Here is a 21498-nt window from a genome sequence, read left to right on the forward strand (position 1 = left end):
TTGCTGGGGAGGATTTATGCAACGGTATCGTGACACACAGGTTTCATCTCTCTGGCGGCTGAGACAGTTCCTGTTCCTTCCAAGGGGAGCTACCGGGTGCAGGGCGCCGGTGTTGCCGCGTCACTGTGGCCCGAGAAGGGCAGGGGGCGGTGGGTTGTGCCCGTGCCCGACTGCGGGCACCGCGGACGCGTCCCAGCGCTCCACCACAGGCTGCGGTGCCGCCCGAGGGTCACCCCCGCGCCGGCCACGGCTCTGTGCTCTCACTCGTACTGTAAACAGCGGCTGTCAGAGCGCCAGGTGTCATCAGGATAACGGGGATCTCCAGCCAAATGTTACGTTGCCGTGAGGGTATTTGCTTACAAATGCTGAAAGTGCTGAAGGTTTGTGTGTTGTTAGCGTGCTTTAATTTCCATCCATAAGTATCTATATGTTAGTCCACCGAGAGTATTTTCTGTCTTTTAATATATTATTTAAATTGTGGATCTGTAATCCTTCTATTGTCACCCCTCTCTGATTAAGACCTATTCAAATTTTGACATTGTGTATCAGACCTTACGATTACTTATTTGGTCCTACATTAATAGCTTTTGAGTCAGTACTGAATTCACAGAGACTCAGACTCATCAGTAGCTTGTAGGATGACAATGATACAACTGAATAAAATTTATTAGTGTGGATGAGAGGGTTAAAATCCTTATAGAAGCCTCAACTTTAGAAAGCCGCCAAAGTACTGTCTCTTGATATCTCTCATTGGTCAGGTAATGTCTACACACTGGAAAAGTTTGAACAAGCCTTTTTATATGCATATTATGTAATGTGAGTCAGGCTGTCTTTCTCCACCCACCTACACCCAGCGCTTCTAATGTAAAAAAAAAAAGAAAAAGGGGGGGACGGAGGAGATGAAACAAACCACAACAAACACAAACTCAGTGAAAACCCAACAGTCGCCCCCAAAAAAGCAAACCAAAAGCAAACTGAAAGAAAAAAAATCACACCCAAAAGAGCACACAAAAACCCCAACACAAAAAAACTCCAAAGCCAAACACTACCAGAAAAAAAAAAAAGGTCTGAGTTAATCAAATATCAGGCCTGATGAATGTTGGAGGAGCAGCTGGTTTAAGTGGTACTTCCAGTACAGGAAGAGAACCTCTACTAATCTAACTAAAGTAATATACATTGTCATTTTACTGGGGCTTTATTTTGAAAATGGAGGTACTTCTGTGTGTGCTAATTCAAACTGTAAAAATTGTAAATTTACGGTAAGCTGAGATGGCAACCATTTTACTTGTATGATGACTGATTTGTTGCTATCACATATAAACAAGTTTAATACTTTACAGCTGAAAATTATTTGTGGTGCTAAAGGCAATTAAATTATCAGAGCAATAATTGCCTCAATTATGTAAATACTGTGTAATCTTGCAACAGCCTATTTTCTTTTCCACTTGAAAAAACCCTATGTAAGTCTAGATCCACAATACAAGCCACAGTGTGCTGCTAATGTTGTTGTGGTAACTGTCTTTGCACTTTTCTCCAGGAAGGAAATCCTTGATATGTGACCTCTGTTAGAAAACTGCAGTGGCGTGTTAGTATTGTGGCAGAACAGGCCATGTGTGTGTTAGTCTTTTTCACTTTAAGAATGTGTGAGAAGTGGTGCATTTGTTAAGCTGGTTCAGCTTTAGCTCTGCAGTTTTCTTTAGGTGTTGATTCCATGAGTGGAGTCATGCCATATTTGTTCATTAAAACAAGTAGAAGATATATTTATACCCTTTGTGGCTTTGCAGAGCAGTCTTGATAATATGTATCCTAGGACACCTGTCAGAGTTCAAGGAACACCATAAGTTGTCTGCCAATATGACATAATGGGACTAGGCTGCCTCACTCTTCAAATGAATGGAGTTGAAAACCTGGCTCTTGGTGACAATGAGATTCTTCAGAGATGTGATAGAATGGTTTATGCTCCAGGCTGAGAGTCATTGTGAGACTAGATTATCGAAGGGAGAAATAAAGTACTGATGTCTCCAAATATTTCTCCAAATATCAGTCTCTGTCTGAAACTCTAATGTGTTCTCCCTTATCCAAAAGTCCAGATGTCTTGGTCCCCTTCTAAGAAACACGTTGGGAACTAAGATGTCAGAAAAGCATTGGTAATTAACACACCACAAAGTAGTTCACAGGATTCCATCCATCAGATACTGTTGGTAATGCAATGGAGAAGATTTGAATTTGGTTTTGGCGTATCACCTTTTCTTTCATATTCACATTTCTATGAAAAGAGCTGAAAAGAGCCTGTTCTTTGAAGTATGTTCACATTTCCAACAAGAAACTTAAAATATACCTAAGTGCTCTACAAATGCTTGGTTCTCTTGACATGTATGAAAAACAGGTATTTTAAAAAATAAGTGTTGTTTTGGTTTTGTTTTGTTTGTTTTTACAGATAGAAGCAGTGGCAACACTGCCCTGGCTATTAGTTGTAGGACAATTGGCATTGATGACTTCTGTCTTCTACTGAATTCCTGCTTCCTACTGTCCTGTGAAGTTCTGATTCCTTCCTTTCGTCATTTAAATGACAATTGGTTGAAGTTACGTGATATGTTCTACTGTAGGGTCTGATCCAGTATCATTCTGTTATATATAAAGGATGTTGGCTAAGAATGATCTAATATGTTTTTTATTCATCATGGTATGCCTTGTGCAATGTTTATAATTAGTCATATTATGCCAATTAATTAAAAAATATAATAAGACTTGTTAATATACATCTTGTATTTGATTGTCTTATTGGTGTGTATGTGTTTAATGTGTTTTTGATTGATGAGGTTCTTACCTTCATGTTCACATCTCCTTTGTGCTGATGAATGAGTTTGAATCAGAACAGGGCCGGGCTTCTAGCCTTCTCCCATATTTTTCCTCTGCATGGAAATGCACACGGGTTTAGTTTTCTTTGACTGAAGGGAAAACAGTTAACACTTAACTTCTGTCTGGATACTTCTGAGGAGCTCATTGGCCCAGTGTGTGGCAGCAAACTGGGAAGAGATAACCTCCAAGAGAAGCTTTCTGTATCTGAGCACATGTGTGTTTCTTGGTGGAGTTTCCTCCTGCTCTAGGCTCCTGTAGGCAGAGACTGCTGACACAACTGCCTGCTTGTGATTCACCAGAACTGTGGTGAGTAGGGATTGGAGGGAGGGACTGGATAAACAAGTCTTCTCCATCACACTGAGGGGATTGTCGTGGCTGCTTTAAGAACACCTACACCTCCTCTGCGGCTGAGGAATATGTCATCCTACTGTGTTGATTAAAGTGATATCTAGAACGTACGCGGTCTTTCCAGCATGTGCAAGGGGATGCATAAGCAGTGGATAAGCTAAAGGAGCCAAAGTAGTCAGGACAGTTAATAGGAAAATAATAGGTGACTGCTTTTTGTTTCTAGACCTAGCTTACTTAAAATCCACTGCCTTTTAGGCAGATACAGATAATACATCTGAATTCAATTTATTGAAAAGGGAGATACTGAGATATAAAACCAGAATAAAGATACGTTTGTTTAATAAACTCCAGAAGATAAAGATGCAAAGAGCTGAACCTGTCATTCTTAAGTTTACTTTCTAAAGAATCTTAATAATCCATTGCTGCTCCCCAGTTTCCCCAGAACATATTTAAGTGGACATTTGTTTAGAAAAGCTGTACAGTTCTGAACTTTCTTGAGTTCTCTGCACTTTCTTGACGCACCTAATTCAGTGGATCAATGAAGAATAAGTTCATGCAACTGCTGTGGTTTTATGGCTCGATTTTTAGAAGTGAGTTGATTAATTTCTTATTTAAAGCTATTCACAGTGCCTCTGTACTCTTGACAGCAGGATTCTCATTAGTCAAAGAGAAGAAGGTTTCCCTTGTTATTCTCTAGGATTTTATATTCTGTCTAACTGATTAATGCAAGGGGCCTTTTTTTCTTCCAAGAAGGTGAAAAGCAGAAATCAATTATAATATCTGATATTTATATACTAAATACTGAAGTTGTTTTTAAAAAGTAACGTACTGCTGTAAAAATGATCTGCCAGTCCTTTATTATCTTGTATATAAAAGTGAGGCCTTAGAGATATTTTTGAAGAGAAACTTAGAAACCTCTGTAAAGATAAGGTACTTTTTTGAAAATAGAAGAGCAGCAGAGGAAAAAATTAGGTGTGCATGATGTTTGAGACAGTGGTTGACTTTAACTGAAGCAAATGTTTTTTCTGATACAGTGGCTATTTTTGCTATTTCCAAGTTAACTGTTAAAAAAAAATGAAAACTAGGTGGGAGGGGAGTGTAGGGGGGAATCCTGCCTGTCTTTTTAGGGCTAGTTTGGTTTGTCCTAGATTTACATGCCATTGAAAAGAAGGTTTCCAGTCCTTTGATACTGAGTAAATAGTTGTTTTCTCACATGAGGTGGAGAAAAAAAAAAAGCCTTACCTTCTCCATTTTTTTTTGGCCTGACTTCCTGATTTAAGACCTAGTGAAATAGAAAATAAACAGAGATGGGACTCCTGAAGGAAACTAGGGAGATAGTGGGTTTGAAGTCTAGTTAGCATCTGTGTATTCCAACATTGTTCTGCAAGAAACAGGGAGTTGGAGTTCATGATCTTTATGGATTCCTTCCAATTCAAGATATTCTATGATTTAGCATTGTTTATATTACGTATTTTTAAATGAGTTCATACAAAAAGCTTTTGACATAGACAATTAATATTGAAAATGCCCATGCAAAATACGATTTTGTGTTTTGACGAGTAGGTACATTGAAATTTTTTTGTTGTAATGTTTTTACAGAACAGAATGGGAAATTTTAAATGCACCTTAACTTTCCTGATACTTTTTTACCAAGACAGAAACATTTGGAACCTGGTTCCCAATGGAACCCTATTGTTTCATGCTGGGAAAACATGATTATAAAAGGAAAATGCCATGTTCTTTCTTGACATAAATATATAAGATAAATGCTTACCCTGCCCTGAACCTCTCAATTCTAAGAAAATGAGAAATAGCAGTGAAATATTGGCAATCTGTAAAGGAATGTATGCTAAAATATTTACTTCATCTGTTTCATGTTATAAAATACATTTGAGGGGAAGCTTTCCTTTTAGGTTAGAAGGCATTGAATCAGCATCCAAGAGAAGAAGTGCTCTTCAACATTTTCATAAATGACTCGGATGCAGGACTGGAAGGGATACTGAGCAAGTTTGCAGATGATACAAAACTAGAAGGAGCTGTTGACTTCCTCAAAGGCAGGGAGGCCCTGCAGAGAGACCTCGACAAATCAAAGGACTGGGCAATCACCAACCATATGAAGTTCAACAAGGGAAAATGATGGATTCTGCACCTGGGACAGGGCAACCCTGGATGTATGTACAGACTGAGGAATGAGATGCTGGAGAGCAGTGCCACAGAAAGGGACCTGGAGGTCCTGGTTGATGGCAAGTTGAATATGAGTCATCAGTGCCCTGACAGCCTGGGGGGCCATCAGGCAAAGCATCACCAGCTGGTCGAGGGAGGGGATTGTCCTGCTCTGCTCTGCATTGGTGTGGCCTCGCCTTGAATATTGTGTGCAGTTTTGGGCACCTCAATTATGAAAGATATTCAACTCTTAGAGGGTGTCCAAAGGAGGGCAACGAAGATGGTGAAGGGCCTTGAGGGGAAGCTGTAGGAGGAGTGACTGAGGTCACTTGGTCTGTTCAGCCTGGAGGAGACTGAGGGGGGACGTCATTGCAGTCTACAACTTCCTTGTGAGGGGAAGAAGAGGGGCAGGCACTGATCTCTTCTTTGTGGTAACCAGTGACAGGACCTGAGGGAATGGCCTGAAGTTGTGTCAGGGGAGGTTTAGGCTGGATATTAGAAAAATGTTCTTCATCCAGAGGGTGGTTGGGCACTGGAACAGGCTCCCCAGGGAAGTGGTCACAGCACCAAACCTGACAGAGTTCAAGAAGCATTTGGATGATACTCTCAGGCACATGGTGTAACTCCTGGGGCTGTCTTGTGCAGGGCTAAGGGTTGGACTCGATGATCCTTGTGGGTCCCTTCCAACTCAGCAGATTCTGTGATTCTGTGAATGTTTAATTTGCTTTAGAAATATGTCTTGAATTTGTGGTTGTTGGGGCTTTGGTTTTTTTGTTGGTTGGTTTGGGATTTTTTGGTACCCTGCAAGAGAATGTTCTTCAGCTGTTGGCACTTTTGGATAAAACTGAAAAACAGGATGATGTTCTAAAAGCACTAAAGCACATGTGTGACTTCTTTTTTCAGTGTTTTGTTTTCATAGTCTAAATTTGTCTTTTCTTTATTGTTTCAATAGTTTAATGGTTCCTCAGTAGCTCTTATAAAGTCAAGTCATACAAAGTATCTTAAAAGAGAAAATTATTTTGTAAGAATCACTGAGTTCTTTCAGAAGAATTCTTCCAAAGCTTTTATTCCATTTTATAACTGGAGAAACCAGGGCTAGCACTTGTAACTTACCTCAGGCTTTGGAAAGCTTAATTGTCAGAAAAAAGAGCAGTGGTGAGCAGGCTGCCTTGGCTTCTGAAACTAGCTTGGTGCGTCTGTGCCTCAAAGCTTTTTTTAACCCTTCTGCCTGACAGTAGGGAAAAAGGGGAGCTTGAAGGCTGGAGATTAACTAGTGGTCTATTCAATGAATAACTGGGTTTCTAAATAGTGACAGACAGTAGTTTTCTTGTGTGTTAAGACTGAGAGCTTGTTAGACCTGGAGGTACTGAAGAGTTGGGTAGTTTGTTTGTTTTTGGTTTTTTTTTGTTTGGTGGTTTGCGTGGTGTTTGTTTTGTTTTGTTTTTTATTTTTTATTTTAATGTTGGCTTTTTTTTTTTTGATTAGAGGTGGTCTGGGGTGTGTGAGATGGGCACGGATGGTCTTCTGTCAAACCCTGAGTTCTTGATTGCTTGCTGGTTTGGTGTGGTATTCTTTTAAGACAGCATTTTAACTGTTCTTATGCTAAGAAAATAGCAGGAGAAAGACATGAGACTCCTATAAAATATAGCTTGATGATCATACAGTGGGTGTTCCATGGAGTGAGAGGAAAAATCTGTATATTATGATTGAGCAATGTCTTGAGTGTTTCTGTTTGTAGGCTTTTCGGAGGCAATTTCTCTATGTTTCTTTTGCCCCTTCTGCAACAGTATATGATCCTATATTGAATTGGCTTGATTTTCTATCATGTATCCTGACATACCCAATGATACAAGATGACTTTCAGTTAAACCAGCTGGGGTTTTTTTCCCTTTAAAATATATAGTCCTGGTCACCACAGCTTACCAGCTCTTGCGAAAGGTACAAATTTTCTTGGTTTCACAAGTTTTTTCTTTTCTGTTAACTAGCTGACTTGCATTGAATACTGCCTTTTGTCCTCCTTCCTCCCTATGAATCACAAAATCACAGAATCAGTTGGGTTGGAAAAGACCTCTGAGATCAAGTCCAACCTATGACCAAACACGACCATGGCACTGAATACCACATCCACTCTTTCCTTTCATGTGCTGTTTGGATTGTTTACAGGGACTAAAACAGTCTTATCAATGAAAGAAGATTGCAAATCTAGAGTTCAGCCATTGCAAATTATCAGATTAACCATAGTAGACAGCATGTAGGTATCATGGTGACTGACTTCAACATGCTTTTCATTTCATAAATAGAGATATCCAGTGTTAATACCTGATGGTAAAGCAGAAACACCACTCAACGTGTTGTTATAAATATTTACATTTCCCACATCATGATATAATTGTCCTAATAGTCCTTGTTCAAACTGCTGTTTAAGACTGTTGCATATCAGATGATATTTTTTGCAGGTAATTATATTTATAAAATCCAGTGGATGAAAGCGAATGTGTTTAAGTGTAGTGGTTTATCTGCAAACCTGAGTTTGTAGGTGTGGTAAAAAGGAAAACCTGAAAATTATCCAGTGCACTCAAGATAAGCAGTTGCTCTCATTCCATCTCTTGAGGGAGTCTCACCACATCGGTAAGAGCTCAGCTGTGATTGTACACAGTATGACTAAATGGTTAGAGGGGGAAAAAACTATAATAGGTGTTATGTAAGCAAATTCTTGTTTTTGGGGTTTTCTTTTTTTAAAGAATTTAACAGCCTCGTTACTAAATTATGCACCTCCTTGTTCCCTCAAGGGAACGTTGCTTTCATCCGAGTTTTCATATAGAAGCTGCCAAGCAGCTGAGACAAGGCTGAAATAAGCAAAGCTTTCCTCCTAGGAATACTTGGGAATTTCTTTTCCTGCCCTAAACCAGTGGATTTTGGGGAGGGGTGGTGTGTACAATCTCTTTTTATGCAGTGTTGGTACCTTTAATGCATGTTTTAATAGTGTTACTAGGAATGTTTTTCACACACACAAAAATAAAGACCCTGAGTACTTGAAGTTATACGGTATCTTGTATTATAATAGGTGTCTTTTATTTGTGATAGGTTGCATTTTATTAGGCATTTGGAAACATGTTGTGGACTGGCATAGTTTTTAGCCACGGGGGCCTTGAAATAAAATCTTGCTGCATAAGCTGAATGTCCTGTTGATAGTTTTTCTCTGTCACATCTGCATTAGTAAGTCAACAGGAAGAAATATGTACCTCAATTGCCTGTGTGTCATTGCCCAAATCCATCTTCACCAGTCTCTGAAGCATTGAACTTTGGTCGTTACTACATTTTATACTCAGAGCAAGTCACTCGTATGGGTGCAGGGGATCCTGCAAGGACCAAGAAAGTCATTCTCAGTCTTGTAGCTGTTCTGCATGACTCTGTTGATAATAGGGAAATGGAGATGCTGAAGCAGTCATCATACCTGTAAGCTGGGAAGCCCCTCCAGTCAGGTGTAATTTTGTGTGTCACATACTTATATGTTCTAAAGTGCCTGTTTAATTAGCAATTAAAGGTAATTAAACATAATATTTAAAAAGGTAGTAATCCTTTTATAATGATTTAAAACAGTGAAACAGGGTGGAGCAATATTTAACTAAGCTATCATAGAAGTAATGTTTTCTGTTATTTTAGTTCTATTGGCAACAGACTTGGCATGTATGAAAAGTATTGGTGGGACTAACTACTGTCCTCTTTTTGTGGCTGTATGTGTACTGTTATGTAGTATTTGTTGGAGGCATTAGGTGGATGGGGTTTGAGGAATGAAGCTGTTTCTGTTTATGGGATAAAGTACTAGCCTGTATAAATGCCAGAAGGCTAACTGCTGAGCTAAAGAACAGCTTGTGTTAGAGCTTTTTTCCTTAGCCTTTTTTTTTTTTTTTTGACCTCACCCTTTAGTACAAAGCTTCTCTAACTGTAGACAAATGTCATTGTATACAGCTTCCGTGTATGTCCAGAGAGTCCAAGGTGTAGCCAAGGGGCAGGATGTAGCCGGGAGGAAATACATACTAGGGCTCTGGGCTCTGGGCTCGGTTCAGAAATAGTGTCCTCCTGCAAAAGACTTTTGGTTTGGTTTAGTGTGTTTAGTTTAGGGTGTTTAGTGCCTGTGCTGGAGAAGAAGGAAGAATAGTGCAGCTGAGCCTTCAGGTGGTGCTGTGTTCTTCTCCATCCACTGTGTTCCTGGCTTATGAGCCTGAGATGTGTGAAAACAGAGCTGTCCTGCCAGCTGAGCATGATCCAGGACTCCTCCGTGAAGAGCATCCCAGGCCACTGTGATACATACCATATTGATGTCATAAACTCTGACCCTTCTTCAGAATTGTTACCTGTATTGTTGAGGTGATCAATGCATCTGTATCACCTCACGTTTTCAATGAGCTGCTGACAGATTTGTCGACTAATGTCTGTGCCATCTTGTGGTGGCTGATTAGGTTACATCAATATTCTCTTAAAAACAAAACCCCGAAGTGAGGAAAAAGCATGCAATTTTAACATTATAGAGTGATTCTAGCTTGCAGTTTTTCTTTGGTAGCATTTCGAAATGGTGAGCACACATTGAATTAGAGAGGTGGAAGTGGATGAAGATTAAGGTGTCTCTCAGGTGAAACATCCAGCATGTTGTGTAGTGGCATTTGGAGCTGTGAAGGATGGAACATGCAGATTGCAAAACTTGTGAGAAAGTGCTCTGTCACAAGTGGCTAAAGAAAATCCAGAATGCTAGCATCTGAGGGAAATCAGTTAAATAAAACCACCCAGGCTGTTTGGACTTTGCTCATTTTGCAAAGTATATGTTAATGGTCAGTGCTGTAAAACTAATGGTGTGGTACAGAATATTCATTCCAAAAGAGATTTTGTTGTCCTATGTTGTCCATATAAGCTAGAAATTCTGATTTTGGAGTTTTCACACGTGAAAAAGAATGTTCCAACACCTACCTGTAATTGTGGGTGTATGCATTCCTAATGCAAAAGGTATGTACTGCATAGGCAAGTGATTAAGGGGGGGCGGTGGCACACATGACACCCAATATACGTATATGGAAGAAGACTCATCCTCATTGTTTTAGGTTAGGCTAAAATTTCTGAACATGAATAAACAGAGCAGCTGAGCAAAAATCAGGTTCATGCCTGGAGCCTTCCAGGCTTCTTTTCATTCAGTGCTCATCTGCTTGTGCAAGCACAGCTCCATTCTCCCGCCGCCCTGAGAGGAGGAAGGAGCAGCCCCTGCTGCCGAGGTGCTTCCAGCTCTCTGCAAGCGTGCAGGAGACAGCGTTCCCAAGGCCGGCTTGCTGCAGCTGAGGAGACAGCACTCATAGACCCCCCCCCTTTGATTAGGATGTGTCAGTGTTGTCAGGGCAACTGTTAACAGCGGCGTATCATATTTTCTCCTCTTGTGTTCCGTGCTGAATATTTTAGCATGCTGGTTGCAGGGAAGAAGGTGCTGCAGCAAAGAACCTGGAGCGGTGGGCTAGGATTTGATTGAACAAGTTAAGACAGAGAAGAGCAGCATCCAAACCAATGTGCCTTTAATTAGGGCTTTCCTTCAAGGTGGGGAAAGACTGCAAGCCTTTTGCTGCCGACTGGATGTTGGTATTCGTCAGCTGTTTGCATACTGCTTATCCATAGGGGATCTGTTACAAGTGCTGAAATGAACAGACAGCGTTGCAGCTAGTAGCTAAGCAGGGGCTGGAGTTTCTTACCTTTTTTTTAATAAGCAAGAGGCAATAGCAGCATGCCTGGTTCAACTACTGCCCTCCGACAAGAGAGACTGAAGAAAAGTGCCAGGCCAAATCCCCCGGGCTTATTCACCATTGATGAAGAAGATGAGCAGCAAAAGAACGGGAATTCCAAAAGACTGAAAGGTACGTTGCAGTTCTGCAGTGTGATCAGGGCAGTGTGTGGGATATGCTGCACAGCAGGCACAGCGTTTTATTAGCTCTTCTGTGTGCTAGAGAGAGTCTGTAAGTGGCTGGTGCAGTTTGGCAATTCATGTTGGCACCCACAAAATCTCTATGTATGATAGGTGCCTGTATTTAAATCCCCCGGCTTGTTATGCAATCAGCTGCCTTGGCTATGAAGAAAAAAGTACATTTTAGTTATTAACCCCACTTCTTCTGGTAGTGATAAGGATTCTGCATCAGAAATACATTGGTGAATTTCTGTATGTTTACTTTGATTTCTGTTCACGCTCTGGACAAATAACTATTAAAACCAAGGTGATTGTAGGCTTGGAGAGTACAGAATGTAATACCAGCCTGTTTTGGAAGACAGCTTTACCAAAGACAATGCAAAACTGGCTTTACTTCCATTTCTGTGCATGAGGGACAGTGAGCCTTTGGCAGAGTATAGAAAAATACACATTGTTCAAATATGCTGACTTTTGTAAGTCTGACAACAAACCAAAACAAATCAAAGAGAAAACACAAACCCTAACAAATTGTAACTGTTAAAGGAAAATATTTGTGGTGTTTAAGGTAGGTGAATGATGGTGTCAGAGGGATCCTAATAGCCATGGATTTTGTAACAGGTCTGTTAAGCCTGTGTAGCCACTGTCTATCTTATATCATCTAATTACTGTTTCCCTCATGGATCCTGCAATTTACAATTGTGGCTGGAATTTTTATTCTTTTTTTTTTGTGATCAGGTGATTCTATTTATATGAACACTCTTTTTTGTGGTCTTATTGGGGAAGGGGGATGAATTGTATCAGTTGTTGTTTACAAAACAAATGCTAGTTTGTAGCCTCAAGACACTGTTTTAAATTTCAGATGTTACCATTCTACCATGTAACAAGAGAGGCTAGAAAGCATTTAAATAGCAAGTTTATACTATGTGTATTTATTAGAACTGAATAATTTACAGCTAACTGATTTCTTTTCCTGAAGGAAGAAGGTAGCTTGGTAGCTTTTACAAACAAATTCAGAGCATAAGATTATTCTTTTTCTTCAGTTTGCAGCTTGTACTTTTTTTCCCCTCGGAATGGATTTGAGCATCATGATAAAATATTTATTACTAGCCATTGTTAATGTGCCTGTTGTGTCAGGGTCTTGTGTACATAGTTACCTGCTATTCTGTGTATTTGAAACTGCCCATATAAAATGGAGATACAAACTCTAGTGTGAGGTTATTGAGTTTTTAATGTTTTAAGAAGCATATTACTTTCCTTTGTCACCCACTGGATGACTTCCAGAGTCAACAGTCCATAAAGCTAAAAATCAATAATTTTCCTGGTTTTGTTTAATAGCACTGATAGTTTCCCAGGGTAAAAGTTCTTGTTTACTTAGCTTCTCTTTTCTACTTGCAGCAGTTATACAGATATGCTTATCCTTTGTCTCTTGTTTTAACCGAGATTTGATTTTCAATTATTCCTTTATTTTCTCTTGTTGCTGTGAAATGTAAGTAGATGAATGTGCATGGGAACACAGGCAGCAAACAAACAAATGCACGTGGTTTTAATAAGATAAAAATTTGGTGGCTTACCTTGGCTGATCCTAGTGAGAAATAATATAAGAAACTGTACAAAATATTTTGGAAGTATATTCATTTGCTTTTCGTTTTGTAAATACTTAAAATGGCTCATACTGTCTCTAGAACAGAACACCACTTACACACCGATATATGTGGATAAATAACTACATTTGAATGTGTTATTAGTCATTAGGTGGGTTAGAGCTGGAGTGCCTGGTAATGGAGAATGCATGTACTCAGCATGGTGTTCTCCCTACCTGGTACTGAGTAAGGTCACTCCAGTGCAGCTCTGACTGTGTGATGGACCCATATGAGGCTTTCTTGAGTCTTTAGTGTCTGTTGTTCTGTTGCTGCTTTACAGTGTTTGCTCTTAGTTCTTTACCTGTCCTGTTTACTCAGCAAGCACCTGTAGCTGCTGAGAGGTTCCTTCCCCCCCACTTCTGTAGCACATTCTAAGTCAGTGTCATCTTTGTGGGAGGTGGGCTTTATGTCGTCTTCGTCTGCAGTTTCTATTATCATGCTGGATCTGTCTTTGTACATCAGTTTAAAAGCCAAGAAGCATTTAATGGATCCAAAGTAATAAAGAAGTTCCTTCCTCCGTTAAGGGTATTTGAATATCATCACAAGATTTAAAATAACCAATATTTTCATAGTCCAGGTCTTCTCAGAATACTTGAAGACTTGATTAGACTTTGTGTGAGAGTTGTTTTTGTCATCCGGGAAACAAATATTTATGTGGATCTTAAAGTGGCTGACATTTGTGAGGTTTTCTGTAAATTGATTTTGATATAGGCCATTCCTTTTCTTGGTTTTGGCTGTCTGTATTATAGTTGGAGAGGTCTGGTAGGCAATGAGTTTGTTCCTCCAGTGCAAGCAAATAATGACAATGTTAAGGATTTTTTTTTTTTCAGTCTGCAGATATTAAAAGCCTGCAGTGATCTTTGTAGCCATGTGTTCCTGATACTTCCTTTCCTTTGATGTGAATTGTATTCACTGCTTTTTCACCAAATATTTTAACTTCCTCTCCTCGACTTGTCTTTGGGACAAGGCCTACATTTTTGTTATTTATCTGTATGGCACCCACTATTGCGGGGTCTTGAGATCCAGTTGTTGTGTAGTAGAAGAATGCAAATAAAAAGTACTTTGAATATCCCTTTTTACCTTCATTAACAGTCTCTGTTCTCCTTTCCCTTTAAAACATACAGGAATGAATTCTACTACGTAGTACACTCTTCAAATACAATTTTTACAGGTTTAGAGAAGGTTAATTTGCATTTCAATTAGTTTTTGGTTTAGTTACCAGCTTTCCAGCAGTTCTGCAGCTATATCCTCAAAGAAACCAGACAAAACAGGAAGAGAACCATGCATTTAACAGCTTCAATATTTTCTTAAAGCTTGTGTTGTAAAACAAATACTGTTTCTGTGACTGAACATAGTGTATTGTAATAGCCAATAAAGACCAAAGGAGAGATAATTTGCTTATCAAATTATATTTGCAACATTGTAATTACGAGTTGCGATAAACAAAGTCCCAAGTTTCTATAAGTTCCAAATAATAATTTCATTTGGTGTTTGTCTTGACTACCTCATGCATATTGATTGTATCATATACCTGTATATTCTGTGAGTTTTTGGCAAAATGTTTAATGAGAAGTTTTCTCATAACTGAAGCTGAGAGTTATCTCTACAACTAGTCATAGTTCATGTATTCTTAGATGAACAGGCGCCTAAAGATTTAAAGTTCCATTATATTTACAGCTAAGGTTAAAAGAGCTATCTCTGCAGCCAGTCCTAATTCATGTACTCTTGGACGAGTAGGCGCCTAAAGACTTAAAGTTGTACTATATTTCATCCTTAGGATAGTGAGAAGGTTTAGGCCTTTTGACCTTGAGAGGGTCTGTTTTGTTTCATTGTGGGGGTGTAGTTAAGTTTTAGAATCTATTTAGTCTGTTTTTAATGTAGTCACCCATTTGCTTCACGAATCACAATTATTTATATATATCACACAAACCATAATGTTATGTTACCATAATTAGTGATATTTTGTTATGTTATGTAAGAAGAAAAAGAACTGAAAAAGAGAACAGAACTCTCTTCCAGTGGCAAGACAGCACATGCGCAGAAAAAGCTGACTACATCAAAAGGATGAAGTGAACAGAGCCGAGCTTGTCTCCTAGCAACAAGATACGCATGCGTAAAGCCTCTTGGCAACAAGAACAGAGCCTGCGCAGATAAACCTGATGAACAAAGGAGGGGATTTTAAAGGAGATAAGCAGCTCCAAACCTATAAAAGGCAGACTGAAAATTATTGAAGTGTGCCTTAGATGAGCAAGGAAAGCTCACTAAGACACCCAGCGCTGTTTTGCTTATTTGATTTTTATATAAATCTATAATAAAACTTTTTACTACGATATTTGAGCCTAGTGCCGATTTTACTTATAACAATTTTGGTGCCGTGACTCGGATCAGGGTTCCTGGGCGGCGGAACTGCTACCCGGGACGGGTACCCCCGTCCTTGTTTTTTGGACGGTCCTGGGGAGAGGTTCCGCAGCACAGACTCTGAAATTCCGACCGAGAAGATTTAGAAAAAGCAAATAAGCAAATAAAATTACTGCAGTTCCCTGTAATTCTTATGCATAAGCCCGGGCGAAGACTAACTCCAGGAAAAAGTGAGTAGTGAAACCTCTTCAGTCGGGAGGGACCGTTCGACAAGAGTTCAACGGAGACTTACTCCGGGGGGAGTAAGTGTTTTACTCCAAGAGAGAGTAAAAGTACCAGGTGCCGCTCGGTTTGGGAAGGGACCGTCCAGCGAGGAGTTGGATGAAGACTTATCCAGGAGAGGTAAGTATTTGCGTACCCCTCTCGGTGGGGAGGGAATCCCGGAGTGCGAGGGATTGAGAAGTCCAGCAGGACAAGTGATTGAGACCTCCCGGTAGTGCAGTTCTGGTATTTCCAGAAGAGACAAATCACGAAAGGAGGGAAGCGACTGAGGTGAATTTGTGTGTGAAAGCATTCTGGAAGATGGGACAGAAGAAAAGTAAATCTTCTACTCCCATGGGTGGCTGTGAATTAGTGCAGGACAGCCCTAAGAGTGAAGAAAAACCCAAAGGGAGGGGTGAAATGGGGGATCATAAGGAGAAGCTGCAAGATACCCCACAGGAGAAGAAAAAACTAGAGAATGAGTTTGTGGTGGGGTTACCAACTATACCCCCGGATAGTCCTTTAGGAGTTATGATCAAGTATTGGAATGATTATCCCTCTAGAGAAGGAAAATCGAGGGAGAAGATGGTGCATTATTGTATGGAAGTATGGGGAGGAAAGCAAATCAGACAGGATTATTTGTTTTGGCCGGTGTATGGTTCATTTGAAGATTGGATATGTCAGGCTTTGAATTTGTATGTGAATGGCAAAAGACCATTTTGTGCAGAGGAATGTGAGTATGCTAGCCTATGGATAGAAGTGGATACTAGAATCTCTCTCTCCCCGTTAAGTGAAGAGAAAGGACAGAAGACGGCTTATGACCTAAAAGAGTTTCAAAAAATACCCCCCCCATATGTCCTGCCTTGGCCTATGCCCAGGGGGTCACCTCCGTATGGTGCTGTAATTCAGAATGATCACAAGAGTGTATTCACTCCCACAGCTCCAGCAAAATCATCCCTCTCCCCTATTGAAACTGAGGGAGCCACCCTGTCAGTGGCTGCTGGAGTGAGAAATCAGCAAACACCCTATCCACCCCCCCCTCAGGAAGCGCAGCAGTCAGCAGCTCCTGAAACACAGAGTCCTAACATAATATCCCCAATGACTCCACAGTCCATGCAAACAGAGCATTGTTCTTCAGGAATAGTCTCTTTATCCACGAACACGTCACAGTTGTACCCCTTAAGAGAGACTACAATGGGGGGAGGAAGAAATCAAGGGGATAGGATAGGGTTTATATCAGTTCCCTTGAATTCAGGAGATGTTAGAGCATTTAAGAAAGAGATGGGAAATCTCTTAGAGGATCCTTTGGGAGTGGCTGAGAGGTTTGACCAGTTTTTAGGTCCTAATATATATACTTGGGAGGAAATACAGTCAATTTTAGGAATATTATTTACTGTGGAAGAACGGGGAATGATTAGAAAAGCGGGAATGAAAGGTTGGGATCAAAGGCACCGGCAGGGTCCAGCTGCAGATGTTAAATGGCCTTTAGAAAACCCTAATTGGAACCATAATGAGCCAAATCATAGAAGAAATATGAATGATCTGAGAGAAATAATTGTCGAGGGGATAAAGGAATCTGTCCCTAGAGGGCAGAATGTTACAAAGGCTTTCAGTGAATATCAAAGGAAAGAGGAAAGCCCAACTGAATGGTTAGAGAGACTTAGAAGGACTTTCCAGCTTTATTCTGGTATGGATCCAGGTGATGGAATGGGACAGCAAGTGCTTAAGATGCGGTTTGTGAGTGGAGCATGGGCAGATATTAAAAAGAAGCTGGAAGACATAGATGATTGGCAGTGTAAGGAAATGGATGAATTGTTGAGGATTGCGCAGAAAGTATATGTGCGGAGGGAGGAAGAGAGTCAAAAGGAACGAGAGGAGAGACAGGAAAAATTACAGAAGAGAGAGGAAGAAAGGCAGAAAAGACAAGAAGAAATGCAGAGGAAGCAGACAAGAATTTTAGTGGCAGCTATAAAAGGAGGACAAAGAGGGGATAGAGAACGGAGACGGAAGACCCCTTGTGGACCTAATAAACGTGAACCCTTTAGAGAACGTGTGCAGTTAGACTTAAGTGAAATAGAGTGTTACTACTGTGGGCAGAAAGGACACATAAAAAGAAATTGCAGGAAGAGATTGCAAGATGAACAGATTTACCAAGAGGAATAGGGGAGTCAGGGGCTCTATTTGCTGGGGACCCAGAAGAATACAGAGCCCTTGATAAAACTTAAAATAGGTCCCCAGCAACAAGAACTTGAGTTCCTAGTGGATTCAGGGGCAGAAAGATCGACAGTTCAAAAGTTACCTTGGGGTTGCACGACTTCCTCAGACACAATCCAAGTTGTAGGGGCCAAGGGAGAACCATTTAAGGTGCCCCTCATAAAAGATGTGGAAATAGAAGCCCAGAATAAATATGCATTAGGAACATTTCTATTAGTTCCTGAGGCTGAGTATAATCTGTTAGGGAGAGATTTAATAATAGAATTGGGAATAAATTTAGAAGTGAAAGATCAAAAATTACAAGTCCAAATATATGCCCTTACGGCGGAGGACGAAAAAAAAATAAATCCTGAGGTGTGGTTTACTCCTGATTCTGTGGGAAAGCTAGATATAAAACCATTTGAGGTCTCAATTCGAAATCCAGAAGAACCAATAAGAGTGAAACAATATCCCATCCCATATAAAGGAAGAGTTGGACTTAAACCGACCATAGAAAGACTTTTAACACAAGGATTATTAGAACCATGTAAGTCACCTCATAATACTCCCATTTTGCCGGTAAGGAAATCTGACGGATCATATCGTCTGGTGCAGGATTTAAGGGAAGTAAACAAACGGACAATTACCCGGTACCCTGTAGTCGCTAATCCTTATACTTTACTAAACCAACTCTCACCTGACCATAAGTGGTATAGTGTGATCGACCTGAAAGATGCATTTTGGACTTGTCCTCTGAAAGAAGAGAGTAGAGACTATTTTGCTTTTGAATGGGAAGATCCTGACTCACATAGGAAACAACAACTTAGATGGACTGTTCTACCTCAGGGATTTACAGAATCCCCTAATTTGTTTGGACAAGCCTTAGGACAATTATTAGAGTCTTTTGAACCTCGCCAGGGTACGGTTTTGATTCAATATGTTGATGATTTGTTAGTTGCCGGAGAAAAGTTAGAAGATGTCAGAGATGAAAGCATTAGACTTCTGAATTTCTTAAGTTTAAAAGGTTTGAAAGTGTCAAAGTCCAAATTGCAATTTACAGAGGAAGAAGTTAAGTATTTAGGACATTGGTTGAGCAAGGGACATAAGAAATTAGATCCTGATCGAGTAAATGGAATTCTGTCACTATCTGTACCCAGGAGCAAAAGACAGGTTAGACAACTTCTGGGCCTATTTGGGTATTGTAGGCAATGGATTGAAAATTACAGTAGTAAAGTCAAATTTTTGTATGAAAAATTAACCAAGGAGGGGCTAGTAAAGTGGAGTGATGAGGATGAACAGCACTTAGAAAAATTGAAGGAGGATTTAGTAAATGCACCTGTGTTAAGTCTGCCAGACAATCGGAAACCTTTTTATCTATTTGTAAATACAGAAAATGGTACAGCATATGGAGTCCTAACCCAGACCTGGGCCGGACAGAGGAAACCGGTAGGGTACTATTCAAAATTGCTGGATCCAGTAAGTAGAGGTTGGCCCACCTGTTTGCAATGTGTAGTTGCTACAGCTCTGTTAGTTGAAGAAGCTATAAAGGTGACTTTTGGAGGAAAATTAAAAGTATTTACTCCCCATAATATAAGAGGAGTATTACAACAGAGGGCTGAGAAATGGTTGACTGATAGTCGACTATTAAAATATGAAAGTATCCTATTGCACTCCCCGGATCTGGAGTTAGAGATGACACATGTGCAAAATCCAGCTCAATTTTTATATGGAGAACCTAAAGAAGATCTAGGACATGACTGTTTACAGGTAATAAATCTTCAAACAAAGATTAGGGAGGATTTAGAAGAAGAAGAACTGAGTTCGGGAGAGAAAATATACATCGATGGTTCTTCTAGGGTGGTTAATGGGAATCGAAAGTCAGGATATGCAGTGATAGATGGAGAAAATTTTCAGGTCAGAGAATCTGGACCCTTAGATAAGACATGGTCAGCCCAAGCTTGTGAGTTATATGCACTGTTGAGAGCGTTACAATTATTAGATGGAAAAGCAGGCACTATCTTCACAGACTCTAAGTATGCATTTGGAGTAGTTCACACCTTCGGCAAGATATGGGAAGAGAGAGGATTGATTAATACCCAGGGTAAAGGACTTGTTCATGAAACTCTAATACGAGAAATCTTAAAAGCTTTGAGAAAGCCAAAGCAGATTGCAATAGTACATATTAAAGGGCATCAGAAAGGGTTAAAAGCTACTGTTAGGGGCAACAATTTAGCAGATGAGGAAGCAAAGAAAGCAGCTTTATTAGTAATGGCAAGTTCAGAACCAGAAGATAGAAATGTCCTGAAAAGTTTTAGTGATCAAGAGAAAAAGAAACTGCAGCAATCTGGAGCGAAAGAAGAAAATAATAAATGGTTATTAGCAGATGGTCGAGAAGTACTTCCAAAAGGGCTTGCTCAGAGAATAATGAAGAAATTACATGAGACAACCCACTGGGGAATACAGGCATTAGTGGATCAGTTTGAAAACAAGTTTGCCTGTGTGGGAGTTTATGGAATAGCAAAGAAAATTTTAGAAGGGTGTTTAACCTGTCAGAGGGTAAACAAAAGGCAATTGAGAGAACGAGTACAAGGGGGACGAGAAATAGCTAAGAGACCTTTTGAGAAAGTACAGACAGATTTTACTGAATTACCTAAAGTAGGCAGGTATCGCCACCTACTGGTGTTAGTGGACCATCTCACCCACTTTGTAGAAGCCTTTCCGGTAGCCCGATGTACAGCCAAAACAGTGATTAAGATTTTATTAGAAGAAATTATTCCAAGGTATGGTGCTGTGGCAATAGTAGATTCGGACAGGGGACCACACTTTACTTCTAAAATAATTAAAGAAACAACAGAACTTTTTGGAACCAAATGGGAGTACCATACTCCTTGGCATCCACAGAGCTCTGGTAAAGTAGAAAGAATGAATGGAGAAATAAAGAAGCAATTGACTAAATTAATGATAGAAACTAAAATGAATTGGGTAAAGTGTTTGCCATTGGCCTTATTATATATACGGACCCAACCACGTACCGACACAGGAATCTCACCATTTGAAATGCTGTATGGGATGCCATATGATTTTGGAATCCCGATTGAAAATCCCAAGGTGGAAGATACCCTCTTGAGGGAATATATAATTGAGTTAATGAAAAGGAGACAGGAATTGAGGAAAAAAGGATTAGTAACTCAGAGACCCCCGTTGGATATGGCAATACACAGAATTCAACCTGGAGACAGGGTATTAATTAAAACATGGAAAGAGTCTTCATTAACGCCTCGTTGGGAAGGACCCTTTGTTGTTCTTCTTACCACAGATACAGCCATTCGTACCGCTGAAAGAGGATGGACTCACGCATCTCGGGTTAAGGGGCCAGTCAACACTCCTGAATGGACTGTAACTCCTCAGCCTGGGAATCTCCGAATGACGTTCAGAAAAACTGGACTGGTAAATGAATAACCCTGAACGAGACTGGGACCCAGCCCAGCCTATACTCCTGGTCTGAAGTACCTCGAGACCTAACCTTAATAAGGGTTCGGTATAGACATTGATAAGTGGGCTAATCCTCTACCAGGCTGGGGAAAGTGGATATACCAAATTGCTGAAAAAGGTAAAACTTTTCCTCATTGTTGTGATCTTGAGACTGAAATTACTTTGCCAGAAAGACCTGCACAGAAGATACCCTGTATAAAACACCCAGTTTCAAGACCCCGGAGCTGGGTCAGTTGTAAATGTACATTA

General features: G+C 40.1%; 1 protein-coding gene across 10 annotated transcripts in view; it reads left to right on the forward strand.

The window, feature by feature from the left end:
* MAP7 (microtubule associated protein 7) overlaps positions 1-21498 on the forward strand; it is a 125197-nt gene that overhangs the window by 3126 nt on the left and 100573 nt on the right. For 7 of the 10 annotated variants that reach the window (XM_051792555.1, XM_051792560.1, XM_051792561.1 and 4 more), the window contains exon 1: positions 10985-11258. The exons of 1 other annotated variant lie outside the window; for it this stretch is intronic. In XM_051792555.1, coding sequence (XP_051648515.1) covers positions 11129-11258 — 130 coding nt within the window. In that variant the 5' untranslated portion in view covers positions 10985-11128. Of the gene's footprint in view, positions 1-10909; positions 11259-21498 lie in introns of those variants that run through there. 2 more of the 10 variants (XM_051792557.1, XM_051792564.1) reach the window with 2 other exon arrangements.

This window comes from Manacus candei, unplaced genomic scaffold (assembly GCF_025592945.1).
Source record: "Manacus candei isolate 608988 ecotype Guabito, Panama unplaced genomic scaffold, ASM2559294v1 h1tg000034l, whole genome shotgun sequence".
Lineage (NCBI taxonomy): Eukaryota > Metazoa > Chordata > Aves > Passeriformes > Pipridae > Manacus > Manacus candei.